This window comes from Emydura macquarii, unplaced genomic scaffold, assembly GCF_026122565.2.
Source record: "Emydura macquarii macquarii isolate MOO-44397 ecotype Brisbane River unplaced genomic scaffold, CSIRO-AGI_Emac_v2 contig_2681, whole genome shotgun sequence".
Classification (NCBI taxonomy): domain Eukaryota; kingdom Metazoa; phylum Chordata; order Testudines; family Chelidae; genus Emydura; species Emydura macquarii.
The window spans coordinates 1-25,436 of record NW_027132818.1 but is presented as its reverse complement, the minus strand read 5'-3'; the positions used below and the strand labels follow the sequence as shown (position 1 = coordinate 25,436).

The following is a 25,436-nucleotide window of genomic DNA, read 5'->3' as shown; positions in this document are numbered from 1 at the left end:
TAGTCACTTACACGCAAGGCAGACCCCAGCAGGAGGCTCAGCCGCTAGGCTCCTTTGCAGGCTGCAGCCCCACAGCTACAGAGCAGGAGCCGGGAGCAGCCAGCCACGTGTCTCCTGTCCCCGCCCCCCAGCCACTGTAGTCTCCTGAGTCGGAGCCGGAGCGCCTGCACAGCCCGCGATCCAACAGGCGTAGCTCCGGGCTCATCGCTCAGGGGCAGGACGCAGTGGAGGAGAACTGGAGGCTGTTCTCTGATCAGGCGGAAGACGCGTACACTATCTATGGCGGGAGCTCCCCTCCCCGATTGGGCAGTGAAAGAAAAGGTGCCCCTCCTATCATCATCATCATCCCCGCCTTCTGACTGTGCTGATCTATAAAATAGCAATCGGCTCTGGGAGCAGCAGCTTGAAGCAGCGCAAACAGGCTGAGCAACATATTGCTAGAGGTGAGTTTGCATGGTGCTTTCTGCACCCTGGCGCGTCTCCCCTCCCCTCCCCCAACAAACGCAGCGGGGCAGCAGCCCGCCTGAAGCCGTCCTTGCCGCCTGCGGTTGTTTGTTAGTTACGGAGATTATTCACGCCTCATTTCCTTGTGCCTCGTCTTCTGGGGTGCACGACTCCGGCTCTTTGGCTCGCATTCGTTGGTAACAAGCGCACTTCGAAGGTGAAAGCTGCTGGGTAAGTGCTGATTGTGTGTTTAAAACACTGGGGACGAACTTCATTCTGCCCAAGCGTTTCTTGGTTTGGGAGCTGGTGAGGAAGGTACATTTTGCAGACATTTGCACACAGAGCCTGCAGTAAGGTGTGCAGTCACAATGACTAAACATTTACGGTTATATTCTTTTGCTTGTTTGCAGTGAACTTATTTTCACATCCACTAGCCCAGGAGGATGTCCAGCACCCCAGTAGCTGTGGTGACGGGGGCCAACAAAGGGATTGGATTTGCTATTGTGCAGGCTCTGTGTAAGCAGTTCACTGGAGATGTGTACCTGACAGCCCGGGACCCAGACCGGGGTCAGGCTGCAGTGACAAAGCTGCAGGAGGAGGGACTGAGCCTGCTTTTCCACCAGCTGGACATCAACGATCTGCAGAGTATCCGCACTCTGCGGGACTTCCTGAAGGAGAAATACGGGGGGCTGAATGTGCTGGTTAACAACGCAGGGATTGCTTTCAAAGGTAAAATGCTGGCTGATTGGCAAGGCCTTGTAGGCTGTGAAGTACATGAAGAATGTTAAGTAGGTGGTGGTGGTATAAAAATAAACAAGAATCCTGCTAGTTAAAGAGGCAACCAAGTGTGATGCTACCTGCCAGCAGAGACCTGTTCCCTACCTGACATTTTCTGGTGCTTTGTCAGATCTCATTTTTGATCTTGTCTTAGCTGCTTGTTCGCTCAAGATTTAACTCAAGTGTTGCCGCTAACCCAACTCCTGTCCACACACACAAATCTCTAGCTTGAGATAAGTGGTGCTTTAAACTTGAGCTAGGTGGCCCATCTGGGAGGATGGGTTGATGCTCACGTGCTGCTGAAGTAATGCAGTGAGGACGTGACATGGCTATACTGTCACTAATCCAGTCACTCTGTGCAGCTCAAATGTTGCTTTACAATGTGGCTGTTCTCGGAGACAAGCCAGTGTGGATAACTCAAATTAACTCTCTAAGGAAGACATACCCTTAGAGAGCCAGTTACCACAGTGATGTTTACTGTACAAGTAAACAGACTGATTAGGCTATTCCTGCCAATGTCGTTTCCTCTACTTTGGGATACGGTATTATAGGACTCTGTCAGTAGGTTGATGTTTAGCCTAAATAGACCTTTCCTTAATTTAATCTTGTTACTCTGATTCTCTTTTTATACCATTTTAAATAATTCCTCTGCAGCCTGAATCTTGTTGCCAATACTGGATTTGGCATTAAATTGATTTATTGTTCAACATATTCACTCATGAATCGCTATCTCAGCAGAAACCTGTCTTTGTAAAGTATATGTATAGTGGGAAGTGCACAGAACTCTTTTTAATAGTGCTTGATGATTCTAGCAAAGGTTTTTAGTCACACAGGGTGAATGATAGATGTTTTTTGCGACAACTCGCAAACAGCAGCCATCTGCCCTGAGCATTGGAGAAATCTGCTTAAAAGACATTTTAAAATGTCAAGTCTTGCAAATGTTGATAAAGAACAAAAACTCTTATGTCCTAGTTACAGTTTATTTGGGAACTATTGTCCTGACTCACCACTGCTTTACTCCTGTTTGATCCTGAAATCAGTGGTGGATTGGGCCTCTTGTCTCAGTGTTAACATACCCATCGGTATTCTACAAAAACTAGTGCCTTGGCACATTGCTCAAGAGAACAGGTAAGGTGGTATTTAACAAAGCCTTCAAGGAATATCTCCACTAGTTTAAGCAACAGGTGTTCAGCTATAGCTGCTCCTTAGAGTTGCCTGCAGGTATGTTGTACCCAGCAAGGGGACTACAACAATTTGTATCTATATATGTACTATTTACATAGCCTTCTTCATTGTAGTATCTCAGTGAAATGACAATGCTCCCTATTTCTTCATTCCCTGCCACAAAGAAACAGGATTAGTTGCCCCCGTTTGTTGCAGTTCTTCCATGCAGGCAACTTCAAGCCATTGGAATTCTGTCTCTGTGCAGCGCTCCCATCATCCTGGCCCACAGACTTGTGCTGCAAAACTACACCACCACCCCAGGCCATGGCTGAATATGCGTGACTGAGCTCTAACTCTGTATAAAGAATGCAGCTCTGTGCCTTGTTTTTAGGCATCAGTTATGTTATCCGGTCTTGTGGGAGGAGCACAGAACCCTGAGCTAAGAGTTCTTAGCAGGTGAAAATCTTCTCAATCTGCCATTAATCTAATATTGCATATTTGGGCCTTTTTACTTTAAAATGTTCACCTTTGCAGCACCGTGCACTGTTACTTTTCTGCATTTCCTCTGTTAAACGTCTGCTTCCTAGTTTATACAAAAATGACTATTGTAGAAGGAATTAGGATAAACTCTGGTTTTCAGAGCTGTATTTTCCAATTAACCTGTGAGCATAACTTTAGTGTTATGTTTTTCTTCTCCCTATGAAAAGTTGCTGATACCACTCCATTTGCTGTTCAAGCGGAGGTTACACTGAGGACCAACTTCTTTGCAACAAGGGATGTCTGCACAGAGTTACTGCCTCTCATAAAGCCTCATGGTAAGTGTAATATAACAAACACAGGAGTATCATTAAAACGACTCTTGCTTCTCATAAGGGGGCAAACCCTGCCCTTTGTTAGGAATTCACTGCTCACAGCAGAAATACACTGGTTCTACTATATCAACCATAAGAAGACAAGACAAAAATAGCTTGCATACACATCTTGACAAAAATAATGTCTCTGCTTTTTTAAATCTAAAGTTGCTTCTGTTCCAATCCCTTTCTTTACTAATGGTTTATTCTGGTAGTGCTTTGCAGTGCAGTTATACAGAAATGGAGGAGTGTCAATATTTTTCCACACTGCCTAGCTGCCTCATCAATCCTTTCTTCAGACAGGAGGGAATGGGGATATTTCAATTTCCTGCCTCCTCACAAAAATGAAGCACTCAGGCTGAGTTCAGCGTGATGTACAGGCTTCCCCCACAATCACTAAAGAAATCCCGTTCCCTAGGCTTGTTGTCTCTCTGCAGAGAAGTTTTAACTCTATGTACACTGCAGCTCTTGTTTTGGGAGCTGACACACACTTGTCAGCATCAGGTATGTCATTAAAATAACATTATTTTGAAAAGTAGTGAAAATCATCCCATGTGGGGATAGGTGTTACAGGATGAAAGAGGTGTGTGGGTCCTGGAATAGAGAGGCCAGGGCCAGACACATTAAATCCATAAACATAACAAAGTTTTATTAACATTCAGATGATCTGTGCACACCGCAGTTCTGTTTTCCCAGCCTGGACCTCTGGAAATTCTTAGAATCTTGTGATGCCACAGGTGAAGATGCACAAAAGAGACGTAGGTCAAACTCCCCCAAAATCTAGGTTTTGTAAAGGTTTGTTCATACAACATCAAAACCCCGTAGAAAAGGTTCCATGGCTTTATTCAAAACAAATAAACAGTCCTGTACTATGAAGATACACATTCTTTCAACATCATACAAATAGGCTATTTATTTAAATTTCCCCCCCCCCCCCCCCAAGAACTTTCTATTTTAAGAGCCAACTCCTCCTCCTTTTTTAAGCACGCATCCCAGATAATGACACTGTCCACTGAGGAACACTACAGAGGGAAGAAATCCTACACATGTTCAATATATGGGATGATTGGCTGATAAAGCTGTGTAGTTGCAGAATCAGTGGGTTTCCCCCCCACCACCCATGCTGGGGCACAGAGAACCCACCCATTGCACCCTGTGTTTTGGCTTGCAGATCCCCTTCATGGGCTCCACAGAGCCTGACTCCCCCGAGTACAGTTGAATCCTGTTTCTGTTGTATTCAAGGCCCTCCTAACCTGTAAGTAGGACTCTTTTTCCTCCCTCCCTCCCCTTAGGAATTTTGGGAGACGTCTTCACTCGTACAAATTTAAAGTAGAAGAGAGAACAAAGTTCCTATCAAAAGTCCCATGGCCCAATACTGCAAACACTGCTGAATGACCATCTTATTCCTGAACATAGGTGTGATGGAATCCCCCAGGGATCGTGCTCTGGATGCCTCTCGACACAGCCAGACAGACTCCAGTGCTTCAGAGTCTGCCCCCCTAGGTCTCCACACACCAGTGCAGTCATCTCCTACATCTGGCCCAGAGGGTTTAGCACCCCTGCGCTGCCCCTATGAGCCCCCTTTGCTGGGACTCTGGAGAGCCCTACAACCCCCAAGGGACCATGCACCCCACCTCTGCAGTCAGAAGCATTTCACAGCCAGCATGGAAGTCAGAAGGGTTTATTCTCAGGATCACAGTGTAGAAGGACTTTGCTAGCAGCTTAACTAGAAGTTACAGCAAGAACCACCTGGAGAGCCCCATTTTCAGAGCTCCTTCCTTTCCACTAGCCCCTCCCCAATCCTGTGTCTCCTCAGGCAAGGTAGCCACTCTTCTTGGTCACAACCTGTTGCAACTGGTTGGGCCAGGGGTTCTGGCCAGGTCTGCCTACATGTGGCTGGGGAAGGTCCATCTGCTCTCTAGTGGTCTCTGCAATGATCATACACCTGGGTCCCATCACTGACATACATGTGAAACACACGGGGAGGGGGGGGCGAGGGGAAATGAGGCACACACAGCACTCCAAGAAACCCCCAGAATATCTCCACTTCATCACATCAGGCCCATTGAGGTTGTTTTGTGTTTTTTAATAGGATTGTTCATTGGAAGTAAGCACAATGTTTGGCAGAGAGTTTGTTTGTTTGCAGGATCAGGATTTGTTTGTTCAGGAATATCCCTGAACAATTTAAAAATTTAAATTTAAAATTGTAGCTGTGGTCATGTCAAATATTTGCTAAGAATTCCATTACACCATGTGGGGGAGAGGGGGGGAGTGCTTTGCAGAACCACAGTTTAAAAAACAAAACAATCACCACACATGGACCTTTGTGGTGCAGTTTGCAGGATCAAAGCCTAATACAGTGTATGGGGCATGTTTGTTTGTAATTGTCTTTTAATAGGCAGAGTGGTGAATGTATCTAGTATCATGAGTGTTCGAGCACTGGCAAGATGTAGCCAGGATCTGCAGCAGAAGTTTCGCAGTGACACAATCACGGAGGAGGAGCTCGTGAAGCTCATGACAAAGTTTGTGGAAGACACCAAGAATGGTGTGCATGAGAAGGAGGGCTGGCCAAATACTGCTTATGGTGTGTCCAAAATTGGAGTCACGGTCTTGTCCAGAATTCAAGCCCGGATGTTGAATGAGAAAAGGAAAGCTGATCAAATTCTTCTGAATGCCTGTTGCCCTGGATGGGTGAGAACTGACATGGCAGGTCCCAATGCCACTAAAAGCCCAGAGGAGGGAGCTGAGACTCCAGTTTACTTGGCCCTTCTGTCTCCTGATGCTGATGGGCCTCATGGCCAGTTCGTCAGTGAAAAGAAAGTGCAAAAGTGGTAAACTTGCCTTGACAATCCTTTTATTTGTGTATGTGAGATGCAGTCCAGAAATAACATCAGACATCAATGATTTATTGTTGGTACCAATAATAATTAAGCATCTGTAAATCAATTTGACATTTCTAGTACTTTTTTTGTGTGTATTCTATAAACCCTAAAGTTTCAATTATTACAAAATAATTGCCATTTGGAATAGTGCATGAATTAAACTGTACCATTAATTTAGTTCTTAAAAGTATGAAAAAATATTGAAATAAAGTGTAGTTTTAATAAGCTAAAATGCCTTTGACATTTATATTCTCTTTTGAGGAGAGGGGGAAGAAAGTGTTCTTTTCAATGACTTAACACTCTGTTACAAGTGTGATTATGATGCCTGTCTGATATTAAAAGTAACCATATCTGTTTAGAATAGAAAGTCCCGCCATTTTAAGTGAGGCAGCAAAGATGGATGACTTGGCATAGACTAGTGCTAAACCTGCAAACCATTAGGTTCTTAGTCCAGAAGTCCCAAGAGACTGCATATGCTGCTTAGTTGAATGCTTCCTCAAACTCTTCAACATGTAGAGCCTCATTCTGCTCCCACTGAAGTCAGTGACAAAATCCCATTGACTTCAATGGGAGTAGGAGCCAGCGTGTACACTCAGTCTTCCGAAGCAAAAGAGTATTTGATATCTCCAAGCCTTTACTCTGAACTATTAGATCTATAGTCAGATTCACCCGGAGAGTAATTTTTAGTCCATTTTAAATTAACTCCCATTTTCTGTTATTCTCATGCCCAAAGTGAATTAATAAATTCAGGTAGTTGTAGCCTTTTGTCCATAGTTTCAGAATAAATTAACCTAGTTCCTATGATAATAAAAAATAGAATAACATTTATTGCTGACTTTTTTTTTTTTTTTTCACTTGATTCTTCTGATAGTACAAAACATGAATGGTCCAACTGCTTGATAAGTGCCATGTAAAAAAATAATAATTTTAATTTATTGCAGCTATGTGTTGAATGCCCTGACCAATACACCCAAGAGAGGCAGTGAGAACCTTATTTTTAGTATTTTCAGAATTCTTTCTCCCTAACCTTTCTTCCAAATTTTCATCCACAGGCTTCTATGCACAGATGGAGTTGCAAGAAGCAGGTAAACCTGATTTATCAGGATTGTTTAGATTGTAACTTTATTAGGACAGGGACTGTCTCTTACTATGCTTTCGTACAGTGCTTAGTGTAATGGGGCGTTAGGCATTAACGTAACACAGTGGTACTCAGACTGTGGCCCTTGAGCTGCAAATGGCTCTTTAATGTGTGTCTCTTGCAGCTCTTTGCAGCATGTCCTATTAAAACACTGTGTAATTTAATTATTAGCCACTCAGGATGCTTTTACTAGGTTACTAACTAATTAAGTTATCAGTTTGCACTGTTAACTTATTTGCTGTGAGAATAATAAATGTAAAAAGATTAATATTTGCCCTGTCATTCACATTATTGTGGCTTTGCTGGGTCCGAAGTCTGAGTGTGGCTTTGCTGGGTCCGAAGTCTGAGTGTGGCTTTGCTGGGTCCGAAGTCTGAGTGTGGCTTTGCTGGGTCCGAAGTCTGAGTATCCCTGCTGTAATATGAATAATTTAATAATAATTCCAAATGAAAGTCCAGTTCAAACTGCCTCCCCTGCATACTCAGCAGTGCAGATCTCATCTGGCCCTGTCCAAGGCTTGTGATCTGAGCATAAAACAAGCGTGCTGCCCAATGAAATAGTGGAAGTGAAGCTAAACAATTGTAGTAAAGTGCAGCTGTACTAAATTCAGTATATTATAGCTGCTTTCTATTTCTCCTACATATCTGCAATGTCAGAACACAGTTCTAGCCAGTTAGTAGCAATTTCATGTTAGCCTGAATATAGGTCTCTAAACACATAAATGGAAAACATTGTCCAGATACTATGATTGGCCATGCTCCATTTATACTTGATATTTAGGATACGTAACTGCAATACTTAACATCTGCTCTGGTCAGAGTAGCCAGAATACTGTTTGCATATAAGCTGTCAGTTGTTGATTTATAGCCAAAGAAATCATTAACCTATTTTAATCATAAAAATAGTCATGAAGTTAAATGCAGCCTGAACACAAGGGACTTCATAGTGCTCACTGCTACACAGATTGTAAGACTAAGAAGGGGTGGTCTACATGGCAAGTTGTGGCAAGCCGGGATGGGAACATACAGTGCACCAGGCTTCTGCACAGTAATGTCCCCTGTGGACACTACTACAGCACAGTGAAAGATCACAAGTGTGGCTTAGTATGTTGGGGTGGTTTCTGAGACCTTATCAACTTGGTTCCTAAGAACTCCGCTCTGCTCCAGCCTCATTACTGAGGTTTCTTTATTGTCATACAATCAAACTACATTTGAGTTGATCAGCCTGAAGAATGGGGGTGGGCACAGGGGATACCACACATCAAAACCCCCTTCCTTTATGTACATTTACACATCACATTACATTCACTCTACATTGCATCACACATCACTTTGCAGGAAGCAATCCCTGTACAGCATAGTCTGTCCACACGCTATCCATGTTTGACTTTACTCTACCTTCACTTTGCACTCCCGATTTCTCTTGTCCATAGTAACCCTTCTGCCAGGTGGAGTTGGCAGCCAGGTTCAAAATCTAGGGGTTCCTTTTCAACAATACAACACAGAACCAGCTTAAGCCCCCACCCAGTAATCTGGGAAAATTACACCACCCCTGGGTGCCTCCAAGAGGCAATATTTACCCTCTCACAAGCACTGAGTCTGTGTATGAGAGAGAGAACTTTTAAGAAAAGGGGAAAGGAACCCAGCATTAAGAGGAGAAAACACTGCAATCATGATTTAAAAACATATGACCATGAACAAAACACCCATTCCAGAGTATGCTGGGCAGTGTCTTTTTCCTCAGTCTCTCACCTTGCAATGTGAAAGTCTGGCTCTCTACAGCAACATTCCACACAAAGATGGACTACACGCCATCAGGAACATTTTCCACTGATGATGATATGGAACACCTGGTAGCTGAACTTTGTGACTTTGTCCTGACCCACAACTACTTCAGATTTGGAGCCAATCTATACCTTCAAGTCAGTGGCACAGCTATGGGCACCCACAAGGCCCCACAGTATGCCAACATTTTTATGGCTGACCTAGAACATCACTTCCTAGAAACTCGTCCCTCAGCACCTCTTCTTTACCTACACTACATTGATGACATTTTCATCATCTGGACCCACGGGAAAGAGTCCCTCAAAGAATTCCATTGGGATTTCAATAATTTCCACCATTGACCTCAGCCTGGACTAGTCCACACAAGAAATCCACTTCCTGGACACTACAATACAAATAAGGGATGGTCACATTAATACTACCCTATACCGAAAACCAACTGACCGCAATACATACTTCATGCCTCCAGCTTCCACCCTGGGCATATTACACAATCCATTGTCTACAGCCAAGCCCTAAGATACAAACGGATTTGCTCCGATCCCTCAGACAGAGACAAACACCTACAGGATCTTAAAACTGCAGTACCCTACAGGATCTACAGTACCCATCTGGGGACGTGAAGAAACAAATTGACAGAGCCAGACGGGTATGCAGAAGTCACCTACTACAGGACAGACCCAACAAAGAAAACAACAGAACCCCACTGGCCATCACCTACAGCTCCCAGCTAAAATCTCTCCAACACATCATTAAGGATCTACAACCTATCCTAGAAGATGGTCCCTCACTTGCTCAAGCCGTGGGAGGCAGACCTATCCTTGCTTACAGACAGCCCCCCAGTCTGAAGCAAATATTCACTAGCAACCATATACCATACAACAAGAACACTAACCCAGGAACCTGTCCCTGCAACAAACCCTGTTGCCAACTCTGCCCACACATCGACTCTAGTGACACCATCACAGGTCCTAATCACATCAGCCACACCATAAAGAGCTCATTCACCTGCACATCTACTAATGTAATATATGCCATCCTGTGCCAGCAATGCCCCTCTGCCATGTACATTGGCCAAACCAGACTGTCACTAGACAAAAGAATAAATGGACACAAATCAGACATAAAAAATGGTAACATCCATGAGCCAGTAGGAGAGCACTTCAATCTCTGAGGACACTCTATAGCTGACTTGAAAGTTTCCATACTTCAACAAAAAAACTTCAAAAACAGACTTCAGCGAGAAACTGCAGAGCTAGAACTCATCTGCAAACTTGACACAATCAGACTGGGTCTGAACAGGGACTTGGAATGGTTATCTCATTACAAGACGTAATTGTCACTGTTCACACAGTCTCACCTTCTAATCAACGGTTGTGAATAGGCCTCATCTACCCTAACTGAATTGACTTTGTTAGCACTTGTCCTCCCCATTCTTATGTTTCTTACCCTTGGATGTATATATATACCTCCTATCTGTGATTTCCACTTCATGCATCTGACAAAGTGGGTGGCAGCCCACGAAAGCTTATGCCCGCAGAAATTTGTTAGTCTTTAAGGTGCTACAGGACTCTCGTTGTTCTGGCAAACAAACTGCCTTTAACACACCATTCCTCTATCCCTTCACTGCACCATACTGACAGTTGTCCTTGGTCAGCGAAGACCCAGAGTTTAGAGGTGCATTCGCATGAGTTCATCTCCCATCAGGGGGGGGAGGAAGGCAATAAGCAATGCCTCAGCTGCTGCCGCTGTCACTCGCTGTGGCGTCGGCTGCTCGCTCTGCCACCACTCAGTTCACTGCCGCTTGCTCCACCACTGCCCTCTCTACTGCAACCTCTGGAATGTCTAGAGATCCTTTCACATTCAGTAATTTCAGCAATTAATGGGGGGAGCCTCACTGCTAGTGCAGGCTGCGCCATCTCACTGTCTCCTAGCAGGTTTAGACCCTGTTATCAGTGATTGCAGCTTTAGTAATCCACAACAAGAAACTTTCAGCTGAGCCTTAATCGGCTCTGTCATTAAACAGGGGAGAGGGGGAGGGTCAAATGATGTCTAAGACACTTAGGCTGAGACCAAACCATCAAATAGAAGCATCTCTCCCCACCCTCTCTCTCCCTCAGATTTAACCTACTTACCCAGCATGGTACTAATTTCTTCATATTTGAACCCTTAAACCCTTTCAATACCATTTCCCTTAATGTTCCATCCCTCACGCTAAGAGGTGCCAAAGGAGCAGATGTGAGTCCCTGCACCAGTATGAGTAGCCTCTGAGATTTCATCCACTCAGGAGTATGTTGGGGTGGCTTCTGAGACCTTATCCACTCAGTAGCCGCCAAGACCTTATCCATTCCTTTCCCAAGAACTCAGCTTGACTCCCAACTCATCACCGAGCTTTCTTCATTGGCATCCAGTCAAACTATACTGGAGTTCATCAGCTGAAGTGACGGGAGTGAGTACAGGGCATACCACACATCTGAAGCTATACAGAAACCCCCTTCCTTTATACACATTTACACATCACATTACACTCACTATACATTGCATTATATATTTTGGGATTAGTTTGGTTACTATGCAGGAACCAATCCCTGTACAGCATGCTCTTAGCCATTGATATCTTGTTCTTAGTAAATGGTTCCCTGGGTCTTTCCCTGCTTATCTTAGCGAGCTCAGACAGTCTATCTTTTAGCTTGCTGGCCCATTTGCTTGTCTTACCACAAACATTTCATTTTCAGCCTGCTAATCAAGTTACCTCCCTAATCCTGTCTTCCAAGAAATGAGGCATCCTCCGTTTAGGCCTACAAGCATACTACACTTTCAAGCAGTGGTATGCCAAGCTGCGCACCAAAACTTTCACTGTGCTGTAGCAGCATCTGCATTGGACATTACTGCATGGCTAGCCCAGGTGTGAATCCACAATGCACCAGCTTGCTGTGCAGCAATTTCCCATATAGTCATGTCCTTAATTAGAGTGGAAGCTCCTCTGGACAAGGACTGAGTCTTCCTACCTGCCTTTACATTGCCTAACAAAATGAGGTTCCATTCCTGATTAGTCTTTGGTTGCAAATAGAAAATAATAATTAAAATTTAATACCATCACTCTTTTCTGCTTCCTGGCTCAGAGTCAGTGCAGGATTACTGGAGTTTCCTCATTTTAATTCCCATTGTGGGTACTGTCCCAAGATATTTTGCAAAATCAGATTGGTCAGTTAGATGCAGTACAGTTTACCTCAGTTTAGTAATCATGGACTTCATCCTGCTTCCTTTGGAGTTAATGTTAAAAATGCTTATAAACTCTCAGTCAAATCAGGACTGGCACTTTAAAATTTGGCTCTTTGACCATGAATAGAATATTCTCTATGAACTAGTCACTGCAAAGAAATTAATTATCACACAAACACAACCAGTATCTTTCCTTTAAATCTTCCAAGCATGTTATGGGGTCTAACGCCGAATTCCTTCTACACCCAAAACTCCCACTGTACTGGGTGTGCAGAGACTGCAAGGACTGGGACCCTATGTTAGAAAAACTGAAAAAAATTCACTCTGTCTACTATTTCTTTTCTCACAGGCTCCACAATGATGGCCTTCCAAAGTCTTAATTTATTACAGTTAATTTGACATCTGCCTACACTTTTTATCTGGCAGAAATGCATGTTCTTCCCCTTGCCATGGTGTAACTTTTTTAACAACAGTTAGGCGGTAAGTTGGGACTGCTACTCAGAATCGAGGCTGAAGTAACTAAAAGAAGAACCGCTTTGTTGTTTGGCTAAACTGAGGCCTCCTGGCTAAGCAGCTACAGCCACATTAGAAGAGACAGCAGCCATGAGCTAAGTAGCAGGTAGTCACATTCTACATTCCTGAAATTACGTGAAACAATGTAATATCAGGCTGTTAAGAAGGTGTTACTGTCCTAATGGTACCTACCACCACTAGATAAAGAAACAGATCTTAAGATGTCTAAAGAAAACATTGTTTGATAGCATTCTGCCTCACAAGAAATCACTTATCAACAGTTGTGGCTGTAAAATCTACATTTCTGTATTGTTTGTCTTATGGTACTCACTTCTCTGAATGTATTTATCTGAATGATTTCAGCCTGGTTCTTTGATTGTTTCTATCTGTTGCATAACTAATTGTGCAATATTTAAATCAACAAAGGTGGTGGGATTGCTTAAAAACTGTTTTGTAATGGGCTAGGATTGGTGCTTTGTAGTACTTTTAGTTTAAAATGATTGGTTAAGGTATAGCTAAGCAGGACCCATGTTTTAACTATATAATACGAGGTCCAAAAGGAAGTTCTTTGGAACTTAACTCCAGGACACACAGCCCAAGATCGGAGCTGCCGGACCTCAACATCCTGCCATCCATATCATGTAGCTGGAGTCTGCAAATGATCTACTCCTGATTGGCCACCAGGAGAAGTTTGTCTGCCTTATTGGAAGTGGTGAGCATTGTATGCTTAGTGTGTATATTCTGTTTTGGTAATTGTTAACAAATACACAGTAATATCCTCATTCACTAAAGCTCCTTCACTGGTAAAAGACTCTGCAAGTCTATAGAAGATTACATCCGGAGCCCTACAAATTGGGAAAGGGTGGCCCTCAGCCTTTGAATGTGAATTGAGTAAGGGTAACTGCCTTTTCCCCAGAACCCTATGTATTGGGAATGGGTAGGGTTATAATCGGGTTATACCTTGAGCCCTACGGATTGGGGTAAAGTTGTGGTGGGATGCCCTAGTGTGTGCAGGTAACATTGCCTGGAGGTTTGTTTTTCTAATGTAGCATGTTTACATTTGGGAAATTATTTTAAAAATATTAATTATGCTCTCAATTTCTTCTTTCCATTGTCATGTCCTTCATGTGCCCTTCCTCTGTTTCACCTAAGGTTGGTTCTATAACTGTTATTGTAAGCTACTGGAAAAATGCTGAGTCATGAGGAATGAAGTAATGTAAGGTTTCACCACACCTTCCAAGGCTTATTAGAGAGAAAGGTGAGTGAGGTAATATCTTTTCTTGGACGAACTTCTGTGGATGAGAGAGACAAGCTTTCAGTTTTACACAGAGCATCTGAAGAAGAGCTCTGTGTAAGCTCAAAAACGTGTCTCTTTCACCCACAGAAGCTGGTCCAATAAAAGATATTATCTCACCCACCTTGACTCTCTAATATCCTGGGACCCACACAGCTACAACCACACTGCATTCTTTCAAGGCTTACTCATTTGGGATTCATTTTAAAGTCTCTCTGTGGCGAAAAAGGACCTGCCTGTTTCGACATGTCAACAATTAAAAAATCCCACATAGGTTCTTCCATGCTCAGACCTGAAGACTCAAGCCCCTGATTTAAGTAAAAATGATTGATTGTACAACATTTCAAGCTTCTTCCTTTACTAATCTGTGTCCCCTAGTCTGCTGGCCCTCAGTCCCACATTTCACTCTTCAAAAACAAATCACGTTGTAGATGTTGTTTACAAAACTGATAATTCACAGTAAACATCTTTTTGCTGTTGGATATAGCTCCACATTTTTGTGCTGTCATATAAAACTCAACATGTTTGCTCATTTTACTTTGTACTTTACAACTGCTTTGCCATGTTTCCTTCTTCACTTCTTGGTAGAATTGCTGTCAGGGGGTAGGTACCCCTCGTCCCCCTTTGAGGATGTGAGACAGTATGGCCCTATGGCCAGAGTCAGTTTGTGGCCCTTCTGGGTCATGGTAGCCTGGCCTAGTGGCCTGAGTCCATAGTGTTACCTGATTTAAGGGGACAGTGGGGCCGGCTGGCCCATTGGAGGAGTGGGTTGCCATCTAGGGGCATGTGGTGCCCAGGGTAGGGGGGCTCATGCTCTCCCTGCTCTTTTGAGACCCATCCCAGGGCCCTAATGGTGGCAGAAGTACTTGCCACTGAGTCAGCGGGGATCCTCCCGCAACATGCTGACACTTCCCATGGGTTGGGGCAGGAATTGGAGCATGCCCAGCACAGTCTAAGGGGGGGGGACTTCCTCCATCCATAATGCAGGGTCAACTCCCTTGTCTTTAGTGTGGGGTAGGTCCATCCCGACATCATAGTTGCCAACATTGTAATTCAAAAATACAGGAGAAACCTAGAGGTCCAGGGGCTGCATAGTCATGATGGAGGGGTGGCTGGGCCAAATTTGAGTGGCATTGTGACCCTGTGTACCAGGTTAAGATGCCAACTAGCAGCATTATCCTGGCTGAAATATGGGAGAAAAGGTGCCCTATGCTGATTTAGTGTGGGACTGTGATGAAGTGGAGATAGTTTTGGGGTTTTCTCTGAATGCTGTGTGTGTGCCTCGGTTTCCCCCCATATGTTACTCATGTATGTTGGTGATGGGACCTGAGTGTGTGATCATTGCAGAGGCTGCTACAGGTCAGATGGGCCTTCCTCAGCCACACATACAAAGACCTATCCAGGACCCCCTGCCTTGGCCCAACCAGTTGCAACAGGTTGTGACCAAGAAGAGTGGCCACCTTGCCCAGGAAGGAGACAAAGGACTGGAGAGGTCTAGGGGACGGGTCTAGGGGTGGCTGGAGGAAAAAGGCAGGTCCCCCATGCGGGCCCAGCAAGGAGGGAGCCCCGAGAATGAGGCTGTCCAGGTGGTTGCTGCTGTAACTCCTAGTTAAGGCTGATAGCTAGCAAAGTCTTTCTACACTGTGAACCTGAGAACTAATAAACCCCTCTGACTTTCATGCTGGCTGTGAATCGCTTCCGACTGCAAGGCAGGGTGCCTGGCCCTTTGGGCGTGGAGGAACTCCCCGGGACCCATCCAAGGCGGGGTCCCACAGGAGGAGTTCCAGGCGGAGCAGGAGCACTGAACACTGCAGGGCCAGAGTCAGGAGGTTGCAGCACTGGTGTGTGGAGACCCGAGAGGCAGACTCCGAAGCACTAGAGTCCTGACTGGCTGTAGTTCAAGGACACGGTCCCTGTGGGACTCCATCACAGGGACAGACGATATTTTATCTAAATAAGGAACGTCACTTATAATACGGGACTGTTGGTAACCCTTCATTCTGGGCACTTCCTCAGCCAGATCTGCTCCTGCTTTTCCGAGACAAGGAGAAAGAGTACCCAACAAAAGGGTGAAGTTGGGTTATTTATTAATTTTTATTATTTTTATACCCTAGTGCCTAGAAGCCCCATGGATGGACCAGGACTCCATTTTGCTAGGTGCTGTACAAACACAGAACAAAAAGACAAAAAGTTCCTGCTCAAAGGAGCTTACAATCTAAGTGCAAGACAAGTGACAACACACAGACAGATGTGGGTGCACTTGTTGCCCCTTACTTATATTCAAGATCCCAGTACCTTACTGGAGGACTGAAATCGGTTTTATAGTTTCACAGAGTTTAAGTCCAGAAAGCACCACCAAATCGCCCAGTCTGACCTCCTGCTTACCTTAGGCCATGAAATTTCACCCAGATATCCCTATATTGAGCCCAATAACTTGAGTTGGACTAAATTGTTGTGTACCACAGGCAGAGAATAGAAGAGACTAAGGCACCAACAGTGCCTGAGGCCTCTGGAATGGCAGGGAATTGATTAGATGAGATCTGCCCAGATGATCCCAGCAGGTGAACCTTGCTCTGTGCTGCTAAGGCAGGTGAAAAATCCCCAAGGTTCCTGCCAATCTGACCTAGAAGAAAATTCCTTCTTGACATCAACTCTGGCAGTCACTTTGCCCTGAGAAGATGAGTAAGACACAACAGCCAAGAATCTGAGAGAGAATATTCTGTGTACTACCTCAGAGCACTGTGTTACCTGAGCTCCTATGCTGGGGATTTCCCCTCCTCCCTGAGCTTGGTGGACCATTGATTTGTCATTGGCATATGAGGAGTATGGCCTCAGGATTTGATAGGCCTCAAATGCAATAGTTGAATCTTTAGTGCCGTGTGCACAAAATTAAGTACCGAGTGGAAAAAAACTGCAGTACCCTGTGCAGAGAAACAGAGTGCCATGTGCAAAGGCGGGAAGGAGACGTGCTCTGATTGGCTAGACCTGTTATATTTAAGACTTTTGGTGACCTTGGACAGACACTGTCCTCCCAGGTGGCAGCCCACAGATAACTGCATGTGTTCTCCTTGTGACATCAGAGACTTACTGTTGGGTTCCAATGCTGATAGCAGAGGACGAGGGAGGATTCCACTGCTGATGGCAGAGGATGCGGGACGGATAAAGCACAACAACCAATATGATTGCAAGCAGAATCCTTTATTCCATCTTGTTCTCCAGCTTATATACCTTTTTATTATCTTTGCATACAATGGTCACACAATTGCTGATTGGCTATTATATGATTTCACCTACTTCACACGGGAACAGCTTACATATTACTGGTAGCATTTTAGCTCACACAACTATCTTGTTTACGACCTTGAATACTTTCTACTATCTAGTGGATGGCGGCCAAGTCCCGGGAACTCGCCGCCAGTGAGGCGCCTGAGTGAAAGTGGCTACCTTCCAGCTCCCTGTAGGCAGCCTCACTTGACCCGGTGTCCAGCACCAGGCCTGCTGTAAGTGTCCACTTAGGTAGCCATCAGGTCAGGGTACAAATAATACACTCCCACAACTTACCTTTGTTACTCCTTCGTTGTGGTTCCAGTCCAGTTCCAGTGTTCCGTCATTAGGGTTTCCGCCAGTGTCTTCATCTTCATTGTGGTTCCCAGTTCAGTGTCCTCATCGGTTCCCGTGTTCCTGATCTTTGGTTCCTGTCCTGTCTCCTGTGCTCCGGTTCCTGAATCTTCTCGTCTCACCTGATCCTCGTGTACTCACCTTATCCTACCTTAGAGAGCCAGAAGGCGTGAGTTAAAGACTGTTTAGTCTATTTTATTATTAGTCAGAAGTGCCAACCTTTGGGTCCTGTGCTTTGGGTCCTGTGTGTTTCTGGTTCTGTGTTTAATTAATTGTTTATGGTTTACTTTATCTGTATTGTTTACTTCTGAGGCAAATCCTGGTTGACAGAGGAGACAAGTGCCTACAAGGGTCCATAATATAAATTTTGGATCTGTTGTTTGATTTGGGTAGGGAGGGTTACAGGCCCATCGGCTCTGAGAGGATGCTGGGGTCTGTTATCACTCTGTCCTGTCCCATTTTGCAGCAACTGATCTACCCCATCCAGTGTCCCCTGTCCATCTGTGGCCGGTCCCTTGTGCTTCAGAGGAAGGGAGGTAGAAAGGGGAGAGCAGAATACATCCAACCAATTATGCATCAGAGAAAAAAAATCCTTCCTGACCTCTTCAGATGACTGGTTGAAGCCCTGAAGCATAAGATTTTAGTACATGGTCTTAATGCAGAGCTGCAAGTGTTGTAAACATTGTGAGGGCAATGCAAAACCTCCTGTTCTCTCAGTGACCCAGGAAGGAAGGAAGGAAATTAACAGTGTGCTTCATAGATTCACAGATGTGCAGATTCCAAGGCTAGAAGGGACCACCACAGCTATGCAGCCAGACCCCTCCCCCCGCTCCCCACACACACACAGGCAGCAGAATTTGTCCCAGAGGCCGGATTAAATCATATCTTTTAGAAAGATGTAGAGTAAGTCTGAAATTCTAACCTCTGGTCTATCAGTACAAAAATTTCCAAAAAATTCATAGATTCATAGACTTTAAGACCAGAAGGGACCATTGGATCATCTAGTCTGACCTCCTGTATATTACAGGCCATTTAATTTCACCCAGATACCTCTGTATTGATCCTAATATCTTGTGCCACTATAAGGCCATGTCTACACTACAGCAGTGCAGCTATGCCATTTCAGTGTCGTAGCGTAGACGCTTCCAACAGAGACAAAGGGTTTTTTCCATCTCTGTAGTTGATCTACCTCTCCGAGCAACCACAGTTAGGTTAACAGAAGAATTCTTCCATCAACCTAGCCGTGTCTACACCAGGGATTAGGTTGGCACAGCAACACACCTGAGCACCATAGCTATGTCAGCCTTATTTTTAAGTAGATCAGGCCTTTATCATATCTTCCAGTAAAGCATTCAAAGCATTCAGTCTTGATCTGGTGGGTCTTGTCCCGCTGCCAGGAGTCTGGACTCCTCTCCCTGGTCTCCATGTGAGCTCAGATCTGGGAGGTCCTATCTCTCTAAAGGAGTCTGAGCCATTCACAGTGTCCTCCCACATGACCTAGGATCTGGGGAAGCTCTACCCCTGTAGTGAAGATCTGAGAAAAACTAATTAAAAACAGCTTGCAACAGGAAAAGCTGCCTTGTCATAATGACAGGAGAGGAGGGAAAGGAGGAAGAGGGGGAAAGGTTCCTTTTACATAGCTGTCAAAGCAATGTTGAGCAACGTCAAGGTTTTACACAAATAAAACAAGTCTTGTTTGTATATTGATGAATATTAATTGACTTATTTGTATGTTATAGATATATTAGTTTCTATTCCTACATCCAGTTCGTATCACAGTACCAGTAGTTCCAGTAGTCAGTATTCATAGATATTTTATAAAAATCAGTTAAACAATCAGTAGATATCTATGTGCCCTTAGATCACAGTGACACTAAAGCACCAAGATAAAATGACGTTAAATACAGTATCAGTACAATAGGGAGGAATAAACTGACTCGGCCAACAAAGAAAAATACTCTGTTAACTCCATTAATACCACACATCACATAAATACACACTCTTCTTCAAAGATAGGGAGTAGCAGACTTAGTAGACAGAGAGCAGCAGATTCCACTAACTTGCTAAGGGTATGAACAGTAGGGTTTATTGCAATGTACATTTCTGGTCTCAATTCTGCTTCCTTCCTGAGGCCGAAAATATTATGTGAGGGGGGCCGCACCATCCAACCCTATGCATGTGAACAGGGCTGAGAGCTGGGGGTCAGGACCCCTCAAGGGGTCGCGAGGTTATTATGAGGGGAGTTGTGAGCTGTCAGCCCCACACATGCCATGGCTCTGACTGTCAGCGGCTGCGAACTGGGTGCTCTGAAGTAAGTGTCACCTTTTTGGGGGGGTGTCATCACAGCCTGAAATATTTTCAAAGCGGGTCAGCAAAAAGTTTGAGAACTGTGTAATGTCTGAACTGGATCTAGGGACACAGCTGTAACTGTAGGCATGGGACTGCGAGCAGGGCCATAACTAGCAGCAGGCACTGGGCTGAAAGAAGAGCCAACAATAGCTGCAGCAGCAGCAGACACTAGATTTGCTCTAAACTCAGCTGTGCTCAATGCACCAGCTACAAAAGAAGCAGCCCAACACTAAAAAGCATGTCTGACTGGTGCAGCCACGAAGGTACGGCTGCTACGTTACCTCCTGATGGGCTACTTGTTTGCTAATAGGAATTGGGGTGAAACCTTCTTCCCCAAATACCCAGAGATAGGCTCTATGTTATCAGCTAAATTATTTACTCCAGCCATAGATATCCCCACTGCATTCTGAGTCTCTCTGTTCCCTTCCCCCCCAGGGTGCTGGAAGGAAGCCAGGAGGAAGGCCTGGGACTGTGGCTTAGGCATGGCAGGCTGCCAGGAGGGGTTTGGTTTCAGGCTGGGAGCTGGACATACGCTGTGCTGTGCAGAGCAGGCATTGCTGTGTGACTGGCTGTGTCTTTTTAACAGAGATCCTGCTGCTCCATTTACAGAGAAAGGGATTGTTTTTATTCCTCACACTCCCCCATTCCATGAAGAAATGAGGGTTGTTAACATGGTGAGATTTTTGGTTGCTTTCAGATCCTGGCACCTGTGAAGGGGGGAATCATGCAGAGTGCTCAGCCCAGAGGCCCTAATAATGATCCAATGGGCCAAGTCCATTGACGCAGAGATATTTGTGCCTTTTGCAATTGGTGCCCAGTGAGTTTCACTTTGGCATCCACTAGCCCAGGAGGATGTCCAGCACCCCAGTAGCTGTGGTGACGGGGGCCAACAAAGGGATTGGATTTGCTATTGTGCAGGCTCTGTGTAAGCAGTTCACTGGAGATGTGTACCTGACAGCCCGGGACCCAGACCGGGGTCAGGCTGCGGTGACAAAGCTGCAGGAGAAGGGACTGAGCCCGCTTTTCCACCAGCTGGACATCAAAGATCGTCAGAGTATCTGCACTCTGCGGGACTTCCTGAAGGAGAAATACGGGGGGCTGAATGTGCTGGTTAACAACGCAGGGATTGCTTTCAAAGGTAAAATGCTGGTTGATTGGCAAGGCTTTGCTTTGGCCAGAGCAAGGTTTAACATGGTTCCATGGACAGCATTAGATTAGTCTACACTGTGTCGTGACTCGATTCACTGACACAGCTATTGTTTTAGTGCAGACAGGGCTTCAGTGTATATAAGGTTAGGATAGTAGCAAAAAATATGATATAATAATATGCATTGCTCTATGGTGGATATTACAATTATTAATAATTGTTGTTATTTATAACACCTGAAGGCCACAATCCAGATCAGGGCCCTATTATGGCACACAGATTTGTGAACACATTTTATTAGTGAAATTTGGGTAGAAAAGCGGAGTGGTAATGATAACTTGGTTTGATTTCCTTAAATTTTCCATTTAAACTTCATTATTATTATTATTTAAACCCAGTTTGAATGTGTCAAGTTTGCAGATCATTTCTAACTCACATTCAAACTGCATTTAAACAGAGATTTGGAATGGCTCTCTCATTACAAGAGGTAAATTGCTTTGCTCACCCATTCTCACCTCCTACTCAATGACTGTCATTAGACCTCAAGTACCCGGCTTTCATCTTCCTCCCCCATTGTTCTCTATGCACTTGTATATTTATATGATGATCCTATGTTTCTCATTTCTACCTCTGCATCTGACGAAGTGAGCTGAGCCTCACGAAAGCTTATGCCTGCTAAAATTAAATTTGTTAGTCTTTAAAGTGCCACAGAATTCTCGTTGTTTTTGCTGTATACAGACTAACATGGCTACCCCTCTAATATAGTCAAAGTTGCAGCCCAAAAATTCTCAACTAGGCTAGCCTTTTGAGACAAAAGAGGAGGTGCTAATCCTGTTGGGAGAGAGTGGGGGGAGAATGTTTGGCTCCTGTTGGCTTCCACCTGCATGTCTCTTAAGGAGAGAACCTTAGTCTGCACTAGGGGAAGTCACGCGCCACCCCAAATAAAGTCTCCTCTTCAAGACAGGGATTAAGGTGTGCTGCATGTTCCTGTGTGTCAATTTTTACATATATTGGAATTCTGTAGTTGTTCAGATTTGCAATTTGACTCTCTCCTGTTTTGTTTTTGTTTTTTGCTGTATAAAAGTTGATGATCCCACACCCTTTCACGTTCAAGCGGAAGTAACACAGAAAACTAACTTTTTTGCAACCAGAGATGAATGCAATGTGTTGTTATCGCTCATAAAACCACACGGTAAGACGAACATACTCATGATATTGTAACAACTTCTACAGTGAGGTGAAGTACTAGACCACTGCAGTGTATTTTGCCATCACATTTTGAGCAGAGGCGATTTAGTACTATACTATTACTCTTATACTACTAATACTATTTAGTGTTGTAAATGTGTATACTAGACTTATTTTCCTAAAATTTCCCATTGTTGCTACCATTGATTCAGCTCCATCAATGCTACCAGTGGTGAGAGCATTAAAGTAAACAGAGCAATATCATCTGGCAGCATTTCACTACCATGTCATTCATATATACACACTCTGAACAAAGTCAAATGACCCAGTGCTGAAAACAGCAGTGGTCTGTCTATATTTGCTTTCCCACCATTGTTACCATAGGTGAAGATGTATTAGTAGTAGAGGTAGGTAATTTTAAGAAAAAGCTTAGTAGAGACACAGCCTCAGGCCTGGGCTATGCTAGGATTTTACATACATAGCTACATCTCTCATGTGTGAAAAATTCTTCCATCGACCTAACTACTGCCTCTGGGGAGATGGATTAACTACATGGACAGAAGAACCTCTCCCATTGGCATAGTAGCATCTACACTGAAGTGCTGTAGTGGTGCAGCTGTGCTGCCGTAGCATTTTAAGTGTAAACAAGCCCTTAGAGAGAGAGAAGGAACTAGGTACAGGATTGGGAAGAAAAAATTATTTTTGAGATATTCTGAGTGCAAAAACACTTCAAACTGGACACATACGCTGGAGCTGTTTGGCTATAAAAGTTGTTGGATGTAACAAAAGTGGAAGCTGCAAATCCACAACAATATAATAAAATCCTGGCCAGAGCCTCAGCTGTTATACCGTGACCTAGCACCATTAACTTCAGCTGAGTTAGGTTGATTTATTCCAGCTGAGGATCTGGCCTACTATATTTATTACACATTTTTGGTCTGAGAAAGACAGCTGGTTGAGAAAGGATCATGTGGCCCAAAATAGTTTGAATCGCTGTCTGAGCTGGAAATTAGCTTTTTAAAGATTCTGGTCAGTAACCGGCTGAGACAGGGTCACGTAACATCCCGGAACCCAGTGAATCTGTCAAGCTGTGTGGGTACTCTGGGTGAGCCATAGGAGATGAAGGGCAGTGCCACAGAGGCATTGTCCCGAACCTGTGACGGCAGGGCTGGCCTTATGGGTGGGCAACTGCCCAGAGCGCTGTGGTCAGGGGGGCATTGTGGTCAAGAAGCTGCAGAAGGGCCGTGCCCACCTGAGAGGTGGTGGGGAAAGGATAAAGGGGGGTGCGGGGCGGGAGCCAGGTGCTTACACGCATCCCCTCTCCACCCTCCCAGCAGCATGACAGATGCAGCGCCATCACCGCTCCACCTGCTGCTGCTCTGCCTGCTGAGCGGCTGCCCGCTGCTTGGGGGGAGCAGTACTTAGAGGGCACCAAAGAAAGTTTGCCCAGGATGCCATTTTCCCTAAAGCTGGCCCTGGGTTCTGGGGATCTCCAGCACCACCTTCCTTGGCAGCATAGTCCCAGCTACCCTCCCAGGCCTCTTTCTGGTGGTGGCTGCCCCCAGCACTCCCTTAAATGGGTGTTCCCCAGTGTGCAGGCGCTGGTGTAGGAATGATGCTTGCCTCTTCCGGCCCTGTAGCTGGCTTGCTGCATACCAACCACAGTCTGCAATCCTGATCCTGTGACGAGCCGTCCGAAAAAAGTTCTGGAGTGCTCGTTTTGTTCATTCTGGCACCGGTACTTTAAATGAGCCATGGAGCCTGATGAAAGCTGCACCAGTTGCATCCATTTCTCATTTCAAGTAACAGGGGGACAAAAGGTAATGCCTAAAATATTGGGGCATGTCCCCTTCATCATCTCCACGTGGTTATACCAATAGGCCCTGACTAATCCACAGGAACTGCATCTGCTCCTTGGGATCACTGCAGCTGGAGTAATTCAGAAGAGTCTGTAGACTTGTATGTTGTTCTAAGTTACACTGCAGACTTGGAACCCAGGGGGTTCAGGATTGGGGAAAAGCGAAGGCCACTCTTCCATCCCTTCTGAGCTCCTTGGCCTTAGTAGAGGATCTGTGGCACAGTCTTTAACATCTTTAAGCAACAATATATATACATTAAAAATTACTTTTAGACTCATCTGTTGTATTTGTTTTTTAGCATTTGTATCAACTATTAGTCCAGAACTCTTCTGTTTAGTTTTAGGGAATGCTGCTTGACCACTTATTTTTAACAAATATTTTATCTGTTTTTAATAGACATATTATTTTGGTTTCAGTCACTTTCCATTCTCCTTTACTTTAATACGTCACGGTATTTTGATGATGACTGTGGTATTTTCCTGCTTATAGGCAGAGTGGTGAATGTATCTAGTATTATGAGTGTTCGAGCACTGGCAAGATATAGCCAGGATCTGCAGCAGAAGTTTCGCAGTGACACAATCACGGAGGAGGAGCTCGTGAAGCTTATGACAAAGTTTGTGGAAGACACCAAGAATGGCGTGCATGAGAAGGAGGGCTGGCCAAATACTGCTTACGGTGTGTCCAAAATTGGAGTCACGGTCTTGTCCAGAATTCAAGCCCGGATGTTGAATGAGAAACGGAAAGCTGATCAAATTCTTCTGAATGCCTGTTGCCCTGGATGGGTGAGAACTGACATGGCAGGGCCCAATTCCACTAAAAGTCCAGAAGAGGGAGCCGAGACTCCAGTTTACTTGGCCCTTTTACCTCTTGATGGACCTCATGGGCAGTTTGTTAGTGAAAAAGCTGTTCAGACTTGGTGAACAGCAGTTTTGGGGTGTGTATTGCTTCAAGTGATAATGAGATTCTCAGCTAAATTGTGGCTGTCCCACCTAAATGTTCAAAGATGAGCAGGTTACAAAGAATTCCTTTCCCCTCCTTCAATTGCTATGGGCAAATAACAATCACCATGACGATTACAAGCACAGTAATAATCTGACTTCATCCTTGGCACTAGACGCTCTCCACCCAAACAGCCAGTCGAACTGAACCATTGTGTGGGAGACGGAGGGGGCACATGAGTAGTACAAAGGGAAGTCCTACCCCAACCG

At 44.7% G+C, this 25,436-nt stretch overlaps 2 protein-coding genes across 4 annotated transcripts; both read left to right on the top strand.

Moving 5' to 3' along the window:
* The first annotated feature begins 217 nt into the window (after positions 1-217).
* LOC137164642 (carbonyl reductase [NADPH] 1-like) lies at positions 218-14,549 on the top strand. Of its 2 annotated transcripts, XR_010923145.1 has the most exons (6): positions 218-443; positions 855-1,173; positions 3,093-3,200; positions 5,635-7,203; positions 13,359-13,485; positions 13,926-14,549. XR_010923145.1 is itself a non-coding variant. In XM_067565550.1 (4 exons), exons 2-4 carry the CDS (start codon positions 888-890, stop codon positions 6,069-6,071), a joined length of 831 nt encoding a protein of 276 aa, XP_067421651.1. In that variant the 5' UTR covers positions 659-675; positions 855-887; the 3' UTR covers positions 6,072-6,350. The 2 variants fall into 2 exon arrangements, 1 of the variants encoding a protein (XP_067421651.1); XM_067565550.1 differs by lacking the exons at positions 218-443; positions 13,359-13,485; positions 13,926-14,549 and adding an exon at positions 659-675 and having other exon boundaries at positions 5,635-6,350.
* Positions 14,550-17,610: 3,061 nt separating this feature from the next.
* On the top strand, positions 17,611-25,430 carry LOC137164640 (carbonyl reductase [NADPH] 1-like). Of its 2 annotated transcripts, XM_067565548.1 has the most exons (4): positions 17,611-17,854; positions 20,732-21,172; positions 22,266-22,373; positions 24,718-25,430. In XM_067565548.1, the coding sequence occupies exons 2-4, from the start codon at positions 20,887-20,889 to the stop codon at positions 25,146-25,148; spliced, it is 825 nt and encodes a 274-aa protein (XP_067421649.1). In that variant the 5' UTR covers positions 17,611-17,854; positions 20,732-20,886; the 3' UTR covers positions 25,149-25,430. The 2 variants fall into 2 exon arrangements, with proteins under 2 accessions (XP_067421649.1, XP_067421648.1); XM_067565547.1 differs by having other exon boundaries at positions 17,611-21,172.
* The last annotated feature ends 6 nt before the right edge of the window (positions 25,431-25,436 follow it).